The following is an 18,311-nucleotide window of genomic DNA, read 5'->3' on the forward strand; positions in this document are numbered from 1 at the left end:
ATACATGATTGATGGGTTACTGAATATAAATGCATCTGCATGAATGTAGAATATAGATGTGCATGTAATAGGATGTATGCATATGTAAGGATATATATATATATATATATGCATGTTTGGTCATGGATGAATGCATGGTGAACATGAAGGTGAGTTTATTCATATGAATATGAATGTATTAATGCACGAGGCAATGGGTATAGAGGTATGAATCGGAGTGTTTGGTAGTAGATACATGTGCATGGGTGTTCATATGATGCATGCATAAGTAGATGGTAATCGTAGGACATGCAAATGAGTTGTGCATTTGTATGTGTAAATGGAAAACATATTGGGTGCATGGATATAAGTAAAATAAATAAATATAAATTTTTGTGTGTTATACATGTGAGATAATTTGTAGGAGTTTATATAGAAGTATGTAAACATGTGACCATGCATATAAAGGAAAGCATGTTTATAAGTATTTGTGTGTACATAGGAATGTCATAAGAATAAGGGCATGTATGTGTATGCATGTATTATGTAAGTATGCATGAGTAGTGTATGAATAAAATGTGCAAATGCGAAGATGAAATAATGAACTAATGTGCATGTGTCCTTTAGACATGACTAGACATGTATGTGTGCATGATTTTGTGTATATGTGTGTGGAATATATGCAAAAGCATCTGAGGATATATTATTGTGCTAGCATGTATTTTTATGAGTTTGCATGAATGCATATGAGATGTATATATATATATATATATATATATATATATATATATATATATATATATGTACATGATTATGCATGTATATATGTGTAGATATATATGTGCATTGTGGTGTCAGTTTGTGTGTTTTAAGTGTGTGAACAATTGTTATAAATATTGTTGTCGCTATTATTATTTTGAAAATCCAAAAATAAATATTTGTTGTTGCTATGTATCATTTTTGTTAAAAAAATCCCACAAAAATGTTCAAAACATCTTTGTAAAGAGATTAAAAAAGGGTATGAGGTTAAACTTTTTGAATTTTGTGTGCCTTGCATGACTTATTCTTCCTACATGTCATTTTTCCTAACTATCTAGGGGGTAAGCACTCCATCATACTAGTACATAATTCTATATATGCATGTAATTAACTACTCTTATGCTTAAGTTTATTATTATTTGACCAAACTCATAATCAACTAATCCATATTGTTTTAGATCTTATCATTTTATGTTTATTGTTGTTTTACCAAACTTATAATTAACTAATCCATTAATATAGAAAAATATGTTGTAAAAGAAATATTATTGTTGTGTTACTTCAAAATGTTAGCTAGGGTTCGTAAAAAAAAAAGTAGTGTTTCAATTTTTGTGGTTCATATTTTGAAAGACATGATTTTATTTTCATCATCACTACTTTGTCAAACATTTTCTCATACAAGTAGTATTAGGACACTCACTTTTATTATAAGTATAAAAAAATACGTTGTTATCAAGTGATTAAGTATTTTTTTTTCTAAACGCGAATTTAAATGTCTCCTACATGGCTAATGCAATGATGTGAATTGCATGCTGGTAGATATCATAGGATCTCGCATGCTTAAACTATTTTATTATATTGTTTGCAAACGTTTCAGGGTCATTATAAAAATGGGTAAATGTTCAAATTACACCCGGCATGCTGCTGAAATTTCAGTACGACTTTTCGTAGAAAAGTCAGAATTGCATGCAAGAATATTTTCAAAATGACAAGTGAAACATTTAGAGAATTGGTGAAGGGACGAACAAGTTCCCTGATGATGTCGACCCACCCCCCCGTGAATCGAACGATGCGACGTATACGACAGATTTCATGGACGAACCTCCTATGTATGGTGTAATTGACGTAGATGCTGCAGATTTGTCCCATGGTGACGAGCTTCCTATACGGGTAACTTGTTGGAATGAATCATCAGAACTGAGTAAAGGGATGCTATTCGGGTCGAAAGATCAATTGATAGCTGCTGTGCAAATACACCACGCTCGAACGCACCAAGACTTCCACGTCCTGCAGTCGACCCCACTATTATGGGTTGTTAGGTGTAACAACTCTGAATGTTGTTGGAGACTGCGTGCGATGTATCGTCAGAAACATCGATTTTTCGAAATCACTCAATATGGTGGTCCGCACACATGCTTGAATGAACTCCTCTCGCAAGACCATAGTCAAATCACGTCGTCCCTTATTGCTAGGGAGATTGTGAATATGATAAGGGGTGATGCGTCGACCTCAATCGCTACATTGAAAGAATTCATAGATCGTCGTTTTGACTATTCCATCTCATATAAGAAGATTTGGTTGGGCAAACAGAAGGCGATCGCCCAAGTATTCGGCGATTGGGAGAAGTCTTATCAGACTTTGCTTAGGTGGATGGAAGCAATGTGCTCTTATAATTCTAGTACTGTCGTCAAGTGGAGGTGGAACCGTATACCAGGCAGCGATCAGACCGTAACATTTGCATCAGTCTTTTGGGCGTTCGCAACATCTATTCAGGGTTTTCCCCACTGTCCTTCTGTGATATGTATAGATGGGACACATTTGTACGGTAAGTACAAGGAAAAACTCCTTATTGCGACGTGCCCGGATGCAAACAGACAAATATTTCCCCTTGCATTCGCTATTGTGTAAGAGGAAAGTTTGGACACATGGAATTGGTTTCTGTATTGTTTTCGTTCCATTACCGACAGGGACGACATCTGCCTTATATCAAATAGGCATCCAGGGATCCTCGCTGCAGTGTCTCACAGTCCCAATTGGCAGCCATCGCGTGCGCACCATCGATTCTGCCTTTGACACGTGGGAAGCAACTTCAGCACGAAAGTGCATAGTGTCAATCTTAAGCGAATGGCTGAGCGAGGGGGAAGAGAACATTAGGTCAGAAAGTTTAAAATGTGGATGGAGAAGATCTTCGATGAGGGTGGGAAACCCGTGAAGACGTTCTTTGATCAGATCCCTCCTCATATGTGGACTCAATGTCACGACGGTGGTAGAAGGTATGGGAACATGACGACAAATCTCGTCGAATGTTTCAACGCCGTCCTTAAGGGCGCTCGTAGCCTCCCAATCATTGCCCTTGTGCAACTGACATTTTATCACGTTGCACATTATTTCAACAGCCGACGGAAGGCCGCTCGTAACGCAATATCAGGAGGAAACGCATTAACTCCTCATATTTTGCTTGCGATGGAAAGAAGGAAGTTGAAGGCGACCGGACAATGCGTGACGACGTTCAACTGGTCTAGAGGTACTTTTAGCATAACGACTGCATAGTTCGGATCTCATAAAGGAAATACGTGCAAACCCTACACATTCAGGATTTGCACGTATGCTCATGTAGGAAGTGGCAAGCGTTGCACTTTCCATGTTCCCACCTTCTCGCTGCATGTGCGGAGACACGATTGAACGCTATGCAGTACGTTGAGCCTTGTTGGAGCACCGCTGAACACTATGCGACATATGCGGTGGATTTTCAACCGATTATGCACGAGGTGTACTGGCCAGCATCGTCGTTGCCGACTATACAGGCAAATCCAGCGTATGCTCAACATAAAGGTCGTCTTAGGAGCTCCCGTATACACAATGAAATGGACGCTAGTGAAGGTAGGAAGAGGAGCACGTGCAGTATATGTCATCAAGAAGGACATAATCGCACAAGGTATCCGAGAAGGACCCAACCCGGCGATGCAGCTAGATCGTCGCATTGATTTCGTATGCAGTTTGTGACTGATTCACACCCCTTTTTTTGTATATAATTCTTCTGATGCGAGGATGCATTTTACAGGATTAATCCAGGGCCGTCGGGTTCGAGCGTCTTGACTATGAGCAATGATCACAGGGCCAGTCGAGTGTGAGCTAATGGCATGCGGACCCCCTGTTCTGCCGAGGGGGCACGCAGTTTGCGGAGCGTTGGTTAGAGGCAGACACCCGCATCGTCTAGTTGATACACAATGTAGGGTTTTATGGGATTTATCGGATTGCTCATATCCAACTTGATTGGCATCTCGTCACAGCATTGGTGGAGCGATGGAGACCCGAAACGCACACGTTCCACCTATCACATGGCGAGGCCACCGTCACATTACAGGACGTCGATGTTTTGTTTGGATTGTTGATTGATGGGTGAGCCGTCACCGGTCGCACTTCCGGACCAGTTGAAGGACCTACAGACCGTCAGGGTCGAGTCGCCCTGCGTACTATGTGCGAGCGTTTGTTAGGCGTCGTTCTACCTGATAGCGAGTTGGTTGGTACATGCATCCGTATGCGGTTTCTCAAGGGGGATGTGTTTCGTGAGCTCCCGGCAGATGCAGATGCACAGACGATAGCATGCCACGCACGAGCCCACTTGTTGCGTTTGATTAGTGGGGTGATCTTCTCTAATGTTTTCGGCAGCTATGCGCACCTGATGTTCCTTCCACTACTTGAGGACTTCGGAGCATGTCACTCGTACAATTGGGGGTCTGCCACTTTGGCATGGTTGTACAAGGAGATGTGTCGCGTCGCGCACCACTTGAAGACACAGATTACGAGCCCCCTTCGCCTACTCTAGGTTTGGGCCTAGGAGAGATTTCCTTCCTTCGCGCCGACACGGCGAGATTTCCTGCAGATTGAGAGGGGTCAGGACGGTCATCCGATTGATCCTCTCCCACTCGCATACCGGTTAGTGCAAATTTTATCTATCCCTCCTCATTCAGTCTATAACTATTACGAATACTAATTCGTAATACGTAGTAGTCTTGCATTTAGAAACTTACGTTTCTACGCAATAGTCCACATGCATCTAATAATTGATTATTTTTTATCAATCCTAATATAATTCCCTAATAAAATAATTTTTGAACCTGACTTAATTAGGTAATATTTTTTAATTAATTATAAATCAGTACAACAGTGGTACAATGTTGTTCCATTTGAACATAGTCTAGAAAAGCTTGTCTATTCATTTCACACATGACACAAGTTTTATGCCCTTGAAAATTGAAAAATTTTAAATAGAAATAATAAACAAGAAAAATGTTTTGACTGTTACACTTTAAACAGGAAAAGAGTCCAATAACTTAAACTCCTAATCTTAAATTGATTAAGCACCCATGAATTTTTAAAGAGTACCTTAAATTAATTCATATATTATATTGAGAAATTTATATATATATATATATATATATATATCTATATAGATTATATAGTATTCTTTAAAAAAATTGTATCATTATTACAGACAATACTCGGGTCAAGTTTTTTTTACTTTAATAAAATTTTTTTTGAACCCACCGACTGGAATTTAACTATAAAAAAAATCTCCAAATTCTAGATCACTTCTTACTTTAGGGTTTATTTTTATTTATTACGCAAAAAATCTCGCAGGATAGTCCTGCGAGATTTGCCATGTGTCACAACACTACTGGATTTAGGGGAACAAATCTCGCAGCTTGGTCCTGCGAGATTTGCGCCACTCGTCACCTACCCGCTGGCTACTCTCTTCAAGTCTCACAGCTTCAAGCTGCGAGATTTGCTCCAGCCTCGCCACGCGTCACCTTCTCGCTGTTTCTCTCGTTACCACACGTCGAATGCGGAACGGCCCATCAGTTTAAATCTCGCAGCTTCATGCTGCAAGATTACGTCAGCATTACTTTGGGAAAATTTTTCCCAATCAGAGTGTTATTTTATATTTTATTTATATTTAATAATAAAACGGGAAAAAAATCACTTCCCCGCTCATTCCCAGTCTGAATTTCACTTGGGAGGAGAAGTGGAGATTCAACTAGCTGATCAATGAGAAATGGGTGCTTGCATCTACCAATCTTTGGGGAGCCAGATACCTTCTTATTTTCAAGAGTGCTTTTTTGAGCCTAGATGGTCTTGCAAGTAAATAGGTGATATTAGAAATTTTATCTCTGGTATAAAATGATTTTCTAGATTCAACTACTTTTGATTTTTTGTATTTCCTTTTTGTGTTTTTTTTTTTTTTTTTTTGAGCTAATACATTTTCTTATCCCCTTCACCACCAAGTTCACCTAACATAAGGTAGTAGTGATAAAAAAATTTACACCATCCAATATGGAAAATTTCCAGTTGTTTTGTTGGCATTTGATTGATGATAATACTAGTTTTGTAATTAGTTTTTTGCATTTGGACATCCTATTGATGGAATTAATATTCTTTATATTTATACCATTTTCTTATTAGTGGGAGCTGGGTGCTTATTACTTGAAGAAAAGATGAACACTCTAAAGGAGTGATGAAGACCTTTTGGCAATGTGTCAAAAGAGTATAGCCAAGAGAGATCAAATTAGTGCAAGGGGGGAATGCGCCAGCCCTCGCGTTTTTTTGGAGGATGGGTAGGAACTTATAGAAGTGACCATGGTTGACACAAATCAACCTATCGTTGAATAGACCAATGATTAAAAGTTGCTACGCTAGTTCTTTCCTTGGTCTAGTAAAGATATATAACATAAATAAACACACTATAATCTACTTCTTCACTACATAAAAAAAACAAAAACAAAAAAAATAAATGATACCAGTCAGGCCCCTTTGTCAGCAACGAATAATCTCAAACAAAATTCTCATATTACTGGCATAAGGAGACATGATGATCTGGCAGTGTCTGCAACAACAAGGCAGCTTTGTCACCCTTCCGCCGCTCTTTCTTTCTCCTGTTTACCGACGGGAGAAATAGCCCCCAACACAATACCCATACACAATGTTCTGGAATCATCCCCGAAATCTCCAAACCATGTTTATATATATCCACTAAATCACTCCAGCATTATGTTTATATATGCTGTCATATAATTTTAAATTTCATTCTCCTCCCAAGCTAGTCTTTTCCTTTTCATCGTACCAAACAGAATTATTAACACGAAAAGTAATATAATATGGAAAAAAAACTATAACTGTTATTATCCACAAAGGAACCACACAGATGCTCAGTGCATGTGCCACAAATTAATACCAATGGCCTAGGGCCAGTAAACAGAATTTTCAAATCCCAATTTCATTTTAGTTAAAATTAAAACTCCAGAACCCATAGATAAGATCAGGTTCACAACCAAATTCCCGCACATATGACAGAAAATTCAAGTAACATTTCAGTGCGATGAAAGAAGGCTTGCTAAGAGACAGGAAACAAATGCACATACAGCGGGTTCAGATAACAAAGTTCTGCCACAAAGAAAAGCATCATGATTTTTTGCCACAATGGCTCCTCACTGCCTTGACCTTGACTCAGCCCGTCTCGCTTCATCCGATGTTGAAGGGAACAGCTCAACGTACCGAGACCCAATCGTCATCTTGTCCTTGGACATTGCTTTCTTAGCTTCATCTGCTGAAGCAAATTCCACGTATGCCTCTCCTGTGGCTTTGCCATCAGGACGACATGCAATATGTATCCTATCATCTTTCAGCTGGAAGTCTCCAAAAAACTCAATAACTTCAGATTTTGTGACAGAGAAAGGAAGACCGCGCATCTTCAGTATCTCGGTGTATTCCATTTGGTCCTTATCATGAAACCTCTTGGATCGAGCAGGGGGAGGGCTTCCATGGAAGTCATTATCATAAATTCCTTCATAATTTATCTCTGCAGCTACAGCATGGTAATAATCCTGCTTCTTGCACCTAAATACTTCCACATATCTACGACCCATATTCTGTCGATCTCTCTGCAAGGCAAAGTCAGCCTGCATAGTTCCAGCAAAAACAACAAATGCCTCTCCTGAGAAACGCCCATTCTTGTTGACCAGCAACACATCCACAATGTCAAGCCCAGCAAAGAACTTGAAAATGTCAAGATCGGTGCAGTTGAAAGGAAGACCCCTGAGACGAACCACAGGAAAGGCAGGCTGGAAGCTGCTTCCATAGCCATAGGGTTGAAAGCCACTAGCACCGCTGCTAACTGCGAAGTAGGGATTCGATTCGATCATTCTTTGTCTCTTTGAGCCGACCTCGTACCCGTCCCCCCCGCTTCCCAACCCGCTTCCCAACATTGCCCTTCAATTATTCATACCCAACAAGGAAAAAAATCCCCCACTCAGCCTGTTAATAAACCAAACCCAACCCACGTTTTCCTAACACTATTGTCTTTATGCTTCATCTTTCTTAAAGCATGTATCATATTTTATCACCCTCTTAAAGAACAAAAACAAAATAAACCCAAGATGCAAACCAACATACAGAGGAAATACACCACAATCAAATCCTAAAAACATGACACTAACAGTCACCAATAATGGTAAATACAATACCATATGTGGGAAGCAGACACACAGCAACAAAGTGCCATATTTCATCAAAATAATCAACATCATAAACAGCAAAACAAAACACCAGTTTTAGGTCAACATAACCAACATCATAACCAGCTAAACAAAATACCAGTTACCCCTAATTCTGTGAAGGGATGCTGTTTCCTTGGATTCAAACCCGTGACCAAACAGGCACAAAGGAGCAACCTTAATGTTGATCCAAGGCCTGCCTCTAAATGCCACAACTTAAAGGTAAATATAATAAGAAAAACGGAGTACAGATTTATAAATTCCATTTTAAAAAAGGCAGTTCCAAAATTCCTCAAAATAAGAGGTCAAACATCAATCATCACTTGACAAGAAAGCAGTCTTCTTTAATGACAATAAAAAAACTCCAACGATGTTATTTCAAATAGTCATTTTATATTGTTTTTATGGCATTCTAAATATATGTCCAACAACACTAGCAAGCCTGAGAAGAACAAGGTGGTAGAAAAAACTTCAACGTAGTTTATTAAGAATTTTTTTCTCAACATACAGAAAACATGATCTAGAATGACTGCTGACTGCAGAAATAAGCATAAAAGTCCCAAAACCCCAACCCCCATTCTTTTGCTAAATGACTTGTTTACAAGTATCAAGACAACAAATTACCTTGACAAAAAAATGAAAATTAAAAAGGTGAATTCAAATACCAAAGGAATTGATCATTGCAATTTCATCTACAAAACAAAAACATTTTAGCGTAAAAAAATTCAAAAGTAAAAAAGAATTGAACATATTAAATCACATAACTCAAATATTTCAATGGCAAATCTCCGAATCCTCAGATACCCTAAAAATGAAACCAAGTGAGAAAGAAAACAAAACACATCAAATCCAAGAAAATGAGAAAGAAAACAAAACGAAAGGCAAATGAATGGGGAAAAAAATTATTTAACATGCCAAAAGCCTTCAATTTTCTTATTTCATCCATTTTGAAAAAAAAACAAAAAAGTCGTTCACAATCATATTTGGTATAGAGAGAAAATACAACGGAAAAGTAATATTAATCCTACCCTTAGTCCAAACGGATCCCTATGTAATATTGTAGAATAAAAAGCAACAATCCACCAGAACATCATCCATCCAATTCATTAGAAACGACACGAACAAATGGCATGCGAGAGCAACCAGAAAAAAAAAAACATAAATAAATAAAAGGAATCCAAGATAGCACCAAATAATAGAGTCCAAGTTCTTACCCTCTAGATCCGTACATGGCGTCGAAGCTCCGGTACCAAGTAGACTCCTCCAACAGCGTAATGAATAGAAATGAGAAACCCTAACCCTAACGAAGATTAAGGAAAGCACGGCTATTCGCAGACCCGCCCCTTCTGATAAATGATTTCCGTTCTCAAAGCGCTCATGGGGTTTTAAGCTACGGCGAGTTTGAGTGCAATTACCAAAAGAGCCTTTGACGATTCCCATGACTGTGGGAAAACGTATGAATTTGAAGGGCAGTGCAGGCAAACAGGAGTTACCATCGATTGAGACGACGCCGTCTTGAGTATTGACTTCAAAGGAACCCGGCCATTTGGAATTTTATTTGCAAACGGAGTCGTTTAGGGAATATTTTTCAATTTTAATATTATTTTATCAAAAATTATTTAAAATTAATTAGAACGGAAGTTTTCTCTTTTTCTTTCTTTTTAATTGATGTGTCTCACAAATTATTATATCGGATAGCATATTTAAAACAAAACTCGCAAGACAAGGTAAAGTTTTTCACTCAATAATGCATGTATTTGATTATGTAGCCTCCTAAAAAGCAATAGATTGGCAAACAAATTACATAATATGAAAAGACTTTATAAGATAGTCAATTAATATAGAGATTTAATAAATAAAAACAAAAACACATGCTAGATGAAAATAGTAATGTATGTATTTGAAATGCTTTGGATAACGTCAAATGTATAAATGAAATAAAGCTCAATAAAGTGATGTGTTTGAAAAGATAATATATCATATTGTTTTTACATTTTTATAATGATAGATATTTAGGTAGTGTTTGGATGGATAGATTTGGAATTTAATTGAAATTATAAATACATGGATTTAAATTTAAATTCCATTGAATTCCAAATTCATGGTTTGGTTAAATTGTAAGATGGAAATGGAATTCCAAATCAAATTCAAATTCAATGTTTGGATCAACTTATGTATTGGATATAGGTTTGGGCATGTTTAATTTATTTTCTAATCATCTCATGTAATAATGCATTCATAAATATTCTTATCATTAAAAGTGCTGAAAATTATAAAGAGCCAAAAAAAAATTCAAGAAAAACTATGACCACAAATTAAGGGTTAGTTTTACCAAGAAAAGATAGTTTTCATTTTTCATCAAACAACATAATTAAAAGTTAAAATCCAATATCAACTTCTCTAAACCTAGACGCAATGCCAAGAAACTAAATAAAAAAATACAAGTAATAAAAATCTAAAAATTCGACATCGGTCAAAGTACTTCTATCTCTATATACTAAGGTCTCATAGATCACGTTGATAAAGAGGCAAGAATATATACTGTTTTTTTAACTCTTCTAGAAGTCTACTGAGTGCCTTATATTTCCTCTCATCATGCATCAATGGATCTACAACTTTTAAAAGTTGATTTTGATCTAACTCTAAAACTTTGTTAAGATCATCTAGAACCATTTGAGTAGTAGGCCTCTTCATAGAAGGCTCATTACTTAGAAACTTGGTCATGGAATCAGCCATCCGAAGCAAATCATTGCAATCATGTCTAAACTTCTATATTTCTTCTTTGGTCCTAGACTTGATGAAGTTGAAGCATTAGGTCTTCCCACTTGACACATATTTTTTGGGACATTTGTAGTGTCTTCACCATTTCTCTTTCATTAGAATTCCCATAGTTGACGGACTCTTCATTTGCTATCATGTTAGTGCTATCTTAATGTGTTGTTTATGCTCCTTCCCTTGTAGCACGCTCCTTGCAATATAGAGTGCTGGTGTCATCCCAATTTTCAATGTAAATACTATTTTGATAGGACTTCATGTCTGGATGCTCCTACGAAAAAAATAAGCTTTAACAATATTGTCATAGACCTTCAACTTTACATTATACAAGAAATTTATATGGAAAGAAAAAAAGAAATTATAGTTGATAATAACCCTAATACAATCAATATGACAGAAAATACAAACAAACATAAAACACGAGATATGCTCAGCCAAACTGATTCTAACAAAAAAAAAAAAACTCATAGCCACATAAGAAGCCCAAATTGATTCTTCAGTAACCACGACTCTGTTTCTCGCATGATCCTAAGAAATCCTAATTTCTTGAGTATAGGACTCGCAAGGTCATAATGTTTTTTCGATGTCTTCGAACATTCTCTGAAACCAAATTTTTAATTGAAAAAACGAAACCTCTTAACCAAATTTTAATTTAGCAGTCTCCTCTCAAAATCAAATTTGCCCATTTTTATTCACACCTGCTAAAAGTGAAATAATTCATAGCAAAACAATTACAAGCATAAAGTTGTTCGTGACATTCATACCCATAATATGTACCTCCATAGTACAAACAAATTCTATACATAAATTAAAAAAAAAAAATTTGGCAGTCTCCTCTGAAAATTGAATATGCCCATTTTTGTTCACCTGACCTGTTAGAAGAGAAAAAATTCACAGCAAAACAAACATAAAGTTGTTTCACAACATTCATACTCACAACATGCACATTCATAGTACAAACAAATTTTGTAAAAAATTTGGTAGTCTCCTCTAAAATTCGGATATGCTCATTTTTTCCGCACCTATTAAAGGAAAAAGAATTCACAAAAAAACAAGCACAAACACAAAGTTGTTTCATTACATTCATACCCACAAAGCAATATGAAATCAACCAAAATCACAATACATAACGTCCACTTATTCACTCATGTTCAACTCTGTGACATTGTTCCAAACAAATCAAATAGAAAACACAATCATCAAAAGAGTATTCCCACAAGAAGGAGTACTCCCAATCATAACATTCACAAATATTAATAAAGATATTTACAGTTCAATGATTCCATGTACATATTTGCAAACAATAAATAAGCATGACAATTATACAAAAATAATATAAGGAGACATAGAAGTAATATATAAAAATCAAAGTAATGTATTGAACAATATCGTAGCTACAGTTACACAAAAGAAATATGACTATGACTACTCAAGTGTTGCATGGTGGTCGTCTCCTCTATCATGTAGGTAGATTTCTAAGTCCCCACTCTCCATCAATTCCCATCACGTCTCCTGTCTATCATCCCCATCGACTCTTCTATCTTGTCATTGCCCTTTACCCTTACCACATTTGAGCTGAACTATTGTATCATTGAAACATATGAAATGGAGAATGAGATGGTTGAGGTAGTGATGTAGGTCGGGAAAGTGTGGGAATGACCAATGCATCCACATACTTGAGATCTAAACTCAGGTCACATATAAAGGCTGTAAATGTGGGAGAAGACTCATATAGGCTATTGGTGAAGAGGTCAATGATGTGAAAAGGAGAATATGAGGTACTACTAGAGGGCTCACCATACTCTAGATGTTAGGATGAAGGCACATGAAGAGCATATCGTGTATTAATAGAGGGCTTGTCCCAGTTTGGTACAGAAGGAGAGACATAGGGTGCTGAAGGGCTAAAGAGATCCTAACTCTCTACAAATAGAGGTTGTCGTGACGTTCTTGGACGCAAACTTGACAAGGGGTAAGAGGTGGTTTCAAAATGATATTTTCGTGGAAAACATAGTGTAATGGAGTCACAACTAACCTTTTAGAGTGTGGTTAGAACACTTGATTACTACTCAATTAAGGGTAGAATCGATCTGCGTTACCAGAGTCGGGTTCAAGAGTTCAGTTACGTGAGGGGAAGGTATTAGCACCCCCTACACGCCCGTTCTACGAAAAGTACTTAATAAATTGAAAATTATCCCATAAATCAAATGTAATAAGCCTTTGAAATTAATCTTTTCAAAAAGTGAAATAAATGTACAAAATAAAACACTATATAAGTATTTCCTCAAAATCGGATCATACCGTACTTTGAAGAGCTTATGTCTCCCTTTTAAATCATCGAGATCGGAAAATCGAGAAAATATGTTACAAAAATAAACTCTGGGGATTTTTGAAAATTAAAGGGTTTGTCTAAGTATGAAAGCAATATTCTGAAAGGTTTTGGAACTCATTCGGGATGAAAAGATTGCAAAATAATTTTCTAGATCTCAAAAAAGTTTTTTTTCCTAATTTTCCAATTTTTTGTGATTTTTTTTTAAATTTTAATTAAATAATAGAAAAAGTAATTAAGGCAAAATCATGAAATTTAAGTATGAAAAAATTTTTAAAATTTTCCCCTTATTTTTCTAAATTTTTATTGTGATTTTTCTAAATTTTTTATGATTTTTATATGTTTTTGGTGAATTTTAAAACCATTAAAAATGGTGAAAAAAAAAAACTCATAGGAACCGGTTTAGGATTGGTTTAGTGGACCCAAGCCAATTCGGGGAAGAACCGGTCAAAGGGGGTCAACTAGTTTAAGGTCCGGTTATGACCAACGAATCGGACACGTGCAACCTTCCTGGTGAGGCCACATGTCCCTGCAACTATACACACACACACGCACACACACATACACACACACATATATACATAATAAATACCACAATATATAGATAATATAAACATAATAACTATAATACAAATACCACAATACATACTAAGCATAATAACACAATCCATAGTGATGCAATGAAATACTAAACTATCAAAACACATGATGATAAAAATAACCCTAACAACAAACTGAACATCATAATAAACCACACACAAGAGATAAACGTAATAACTTCAAAGGTTTCTTTTTGTCATTCTATTTTTCTAAAACTGCCCAAAAAAATCCAGTCATATATTATCATCAACCAATTCATCACATCACCAACCCAAAGACATGCATTCCCCAGTAAAATTCCAACAAGTCCCTGACACACAAGACCTTGATTATATATACGGCAGAAAGAATCAATGAATCTATTAATTTGATAAAGCTAGCCTGCAGATCAAACATTAAGGGTATGCTGCTGGTTTTCTTCCTTAGAAATGGTTATGTACTCTCTACATGTAACGACCTCAAATTTAATCACCATTTCTTTTCTTTTTTTTACACATATATGAACTGCTCTGATACCCTGCTATGAAATCTCAGGCCTCAAAGGGCACTGGGGTATTCCTGTATACAATAAACATACCCATGCAGCGGAAACATAAATCATACAACCATATATACCATACAATATCATAATTCAGTACTTCCAGACCATAGTCATATTTTACATCTCTCTCTAATACCATCTACCCCCAAAATACAATACTCTATACAAAACTTACCCTATAAACAGGGCAACCCAATAATCACTCTATCTGTGAACCTGATCTGCTCGCCTAACTGGCTCACCGAAAAAACGTAAAAGTAATAGGGTGAGTCGACGGTCAGTAAGTGGAAATATGCTATTTCTAGTGTGTGACGAGTAAGTTGCATACTATTTTAATAATATCTGAATTGTATGAAATGATAAATCTGTAAAACATATCGTACATTTTTCATAATTTAAAGTATAATTGTATCATCTGCATTTACTACTTTTCATACTGCTAATATCATACTACATTCATCAAATATTGTAAAACTGTATACATATACATAAATGTGTTTTATCCTTGGAACTTTGTATGTCATGATTTGACCCCTCATGACAGGGTTGTGCGGCCCCGTAGGTGGGACTTAACGCTGGTCGGCTCTCCAGGTAAGTCACTATACTCTACACTTCCTCAGTCCAGCCAAACTGCATCCACTCCTACGCACGGAACTGGACTGCTACCTCGTCAAACTGGCCCCCTCTACCCAGCGAACTGAGGAGCTGCATCCTCTTCGAGGACGGTTTGACGGTACCCACACACTATTTGAGATATGTGGTTGCACTTTATCTGTATTAGCAACGGTACCGTGCTTTGTTATTTGTATCTATATTTGTAATATTTCACTAGGATGTGATACTATATACATATAATACTATAATCTTTCTACTGTTTTCATCATGTTTCCAAAATAACCATAACGCAACAATTTTGTACTGTAAATACTATAATATCTGAATAATTTAACTGTAGCATCTTGATGTTATATCTGTATATCTGACTGTATAATCTGTTTTTATAATCTGAGTGTTATGGTATTAGTAAGCATGACATTTTGTAAATACTGTATATACTGATCTGAATAAAAATTGTAACATACTAAATCTGAATAAATATGTGTATATACTAATCTGAATAAATATCTGTATATACTGTATAACATGATATGCTAGTAAAAGCTGTATAAGTTCTATAGTAGTTAAATATCTACTCAGGCCACACAAACATTAAAACTCTTATTCTATAAAAACCATATGATAAACTGGTATATATGTATCTATGAAATCTTTGTTAACATTTTTAAAACTTCTAGTATAGCATATTTCCCTTACCTAGTTTCTGAAAAGCCCTTATTGTACTCTGGCCCTACACCCGCAGGGTTCTCCACTCAACACCTTGAAAATCACATCTCTTTGAGCAAAATATCAGTATTTCTGCATGTACTATATTTCCTATAACTATGGGAAAGACAAATATAGAATAAAATGTCTTACCTTGAAATTGGGACAAAATTCAAACCAGCTCCTCCAAAGATCCGCTTCGGCAGACTTGGAAAGAACTTCCCTAGGAGCATTGTGGTGGCCTCAGATCGTCCATCTGGTGAGAAACGGAGTTGGGATCTAAGAGAGAAGGGGAAAGGGTTGTTTTAGAGAGAGTGTGTGACAACCCGGCCCTTTATACGGCCCCAAATGTCACTCACTCATACAAAATACCTGTACCTATTCAAGATATGTAAACAACCCGCCATAACCAGGGACATACGGGTATAAATCATACATAATTTCGATAAAATGTCGTGGAAAAACATAAACATCCATTGGGATTTCTATTAGTCTTATACCAGAGCTTACTAATAAATCCACAATTACATAAATCCAGACATATAATAAATCCTGTTATTACAATCCTCCAGAAAAAAACTTCATCTAAGTTTAATACATGATTCAAATGCTTACGTAAGCTAAACCAAAAATAGTCTCCCCAGGCCCTTTAGCTACTAGGACCGACGTACTGATGGACTTGAAAACCAAGGTTATATAATAGGGTGAGACACCTTTCAGTAAGGAAAAAAGTGTTACAATAGTGTGTGACTGCATACAATTCATACGTTTGAAACATTTATTTATAATACTGTAATATATAACATATATCTACACTTCAAGTATTTAAATCATGCATATGATTATTAGAACAATGACTAGCTTGTCATACATGTATTGCCTATTTACCTCGTGGCACGGGTTGTGCACTGATATCTCTAACAATGCCCTGTTCGTGCAGACATTTGTCGAGTATCTAGTATAGTCCGACTGCCCCCATCTGGTTTATTATTTCACCAGTGGTTTCATTACATCTACTAGCCAACTATCTATGTACCCACACTGGTTTACATGTATGCTTGCATTGTACCCTTCTAGCTGAGGAATTCCCTACCATTGGGAGTATCTTTCAACTCCATTAATGAAGCTTTTTCAACTTCTCTCATCGGAGTATCTTTCAACCCCTATTACTGGAGTATCTTTCAACTCCTTTGGTAGCAAGTTGTGGTTCCATTTATCATATATACAATTTATAGCAAAATATAGTAACCGGTGCAATTTCAGTATTTTCACAAATTCAGATAATCACATCGGGTTCAAATCGGCGCCTATCCACTCGATTTACCCTTTTTACATATATACAGCTCAGTGTATAACCGGCATCTGTTATCAACATTTTCAGTATAACAAATTGGAACTCCTTTCCCATAATCTATATCAATAGTATAGAAAATTCATACATTTCCATTTCAACATATATCACACGACTTTAGTCCTAAAATCCACTAAATGATATAACACCAGTAACCATCACTTGAAAAGAAAAGTAAGGGATTCAAGCATCTCCTATTACAATGTAAATGCAAATAAGTAATTTTCATAAGATTTGGAGATCATATGTCAAAATCCTCGTTTTTACCAAAAACCAAAATCGTAAAACTGGCATTTCTGCTCTATAGAATTTAACAAATAAACAGTTAAATCATACATATAAATATAAACTAGCTTTTTAACAGTTTAGTTTTCCAAAAATGCTGTCGTAATCAATTTCCCTTTACCTTAAACTCGAAACAAAACTTCGTACAAAACCGATCCAAATCGACAACCCGGGATCTTGGAAACCTAAGACCACAGAACATAACCTTACTATAATTTCGACTACCATCCAAATATCCAATCAAAACTGAAATTAGATCCTTACCTCGATTTTTGGAAAAACCCAAAAATCTCTGAAACTAAGATCTGATCCGCTAAAATTGTAGAGTTTTGTCTTTTGATCCACGTAGTACCCTCCGTTTTTGGAAACGGACGACAAACAACGAAGAATCTTAGAGAGAGAGAGAGAGAGCTTTTGGGAGAGAAACTTAGTTTCTAAGCAACTAGAATGGATACTTATAGCGCCTTTGACTTAGTCCAACTCGTTGACGAGGCGGCGTCTTCGTCGACGAATCCACCACACAGCTCGTCTACGAGGCCAGCCCTTCATCGCGAAGTCCAAGTTCCGAATATTTCTCTGATCCACTCGGTATTTGCTCATCGATGTGGCTCTGAATTTCGTTGATGAGGCTCTAAAGGACTTCGTTGACGAACATGACCCTTCGTCGACGAACCCAACTTATACAAGTTTAGGTCTCTATAAAGAGAGTGTGTTTCCTGTGCCAAATTTTGAGAATAAATTTAGGTTTTAACTATTTATAGTTCCGGAATTGTCGACGAGACACGTCATCTCATCGACAAGTCCCTTCAAAAGTTTGTCGAC

At 36.4% G+C, this 18,311-nt stretch overlaps 1 protein-coding gene across 2 annotated transcripts; it reads right to left on the reverse strand.

The window, feature by feature from the left end:
* Positions 1–6,996: 6,996 nt before the first annotated feature.
* Positions 6,997–9,727, reverse strand: LOC131153178 (uncharacterized). 2 transcript variants are annotated; one of them, XM_058105312.1, is made up of 2 exons: positions 9,503–9,727; positions 6,997–8,004 (listed from the first exon to the last, which is right to left on the reverse strand). In XM_058105312.1, the coding sequence occupies exons 1-2, from the start codon at positions 9,517–9,519 to the stop codon at positions 7,224–7,226; spliced, it is 798 nt and encodes a 265-aa protein (XP_057961295.1). In that variant the 5' UTR covers positions 9,520–9,727; the 3' UTR covers positions 6,997–7,223. The 2 variants fall into 2 exon arrangements, with proteins under 2 accessions (XP_057961295.1, XP_057961304.1); XM_058105321.1 differs by having other exon boundaries at positions 6,997–7,909; positions 9,503–9,721.
* Between the last annotated feature and the right edge of the window lie 8,584 nt (positions 9,728–18,311).

The sequence above is a fragment of the Malania oleifera genome, chromosome 1 (assembly GCF_029873635.1).
Source record: "Malania oleifera isolate guangnan ecotype guangnan chromosome 1, ASM2987363v1, whole genome shotgun sequence".
Taxonomy (NCBI): domain Eukaryota; kingdom Viridiplantae; phylum Streptophyta; class Magnoliopsida; order Santalales; family Ximeniaceae; genus Malania; species Malania oleifera.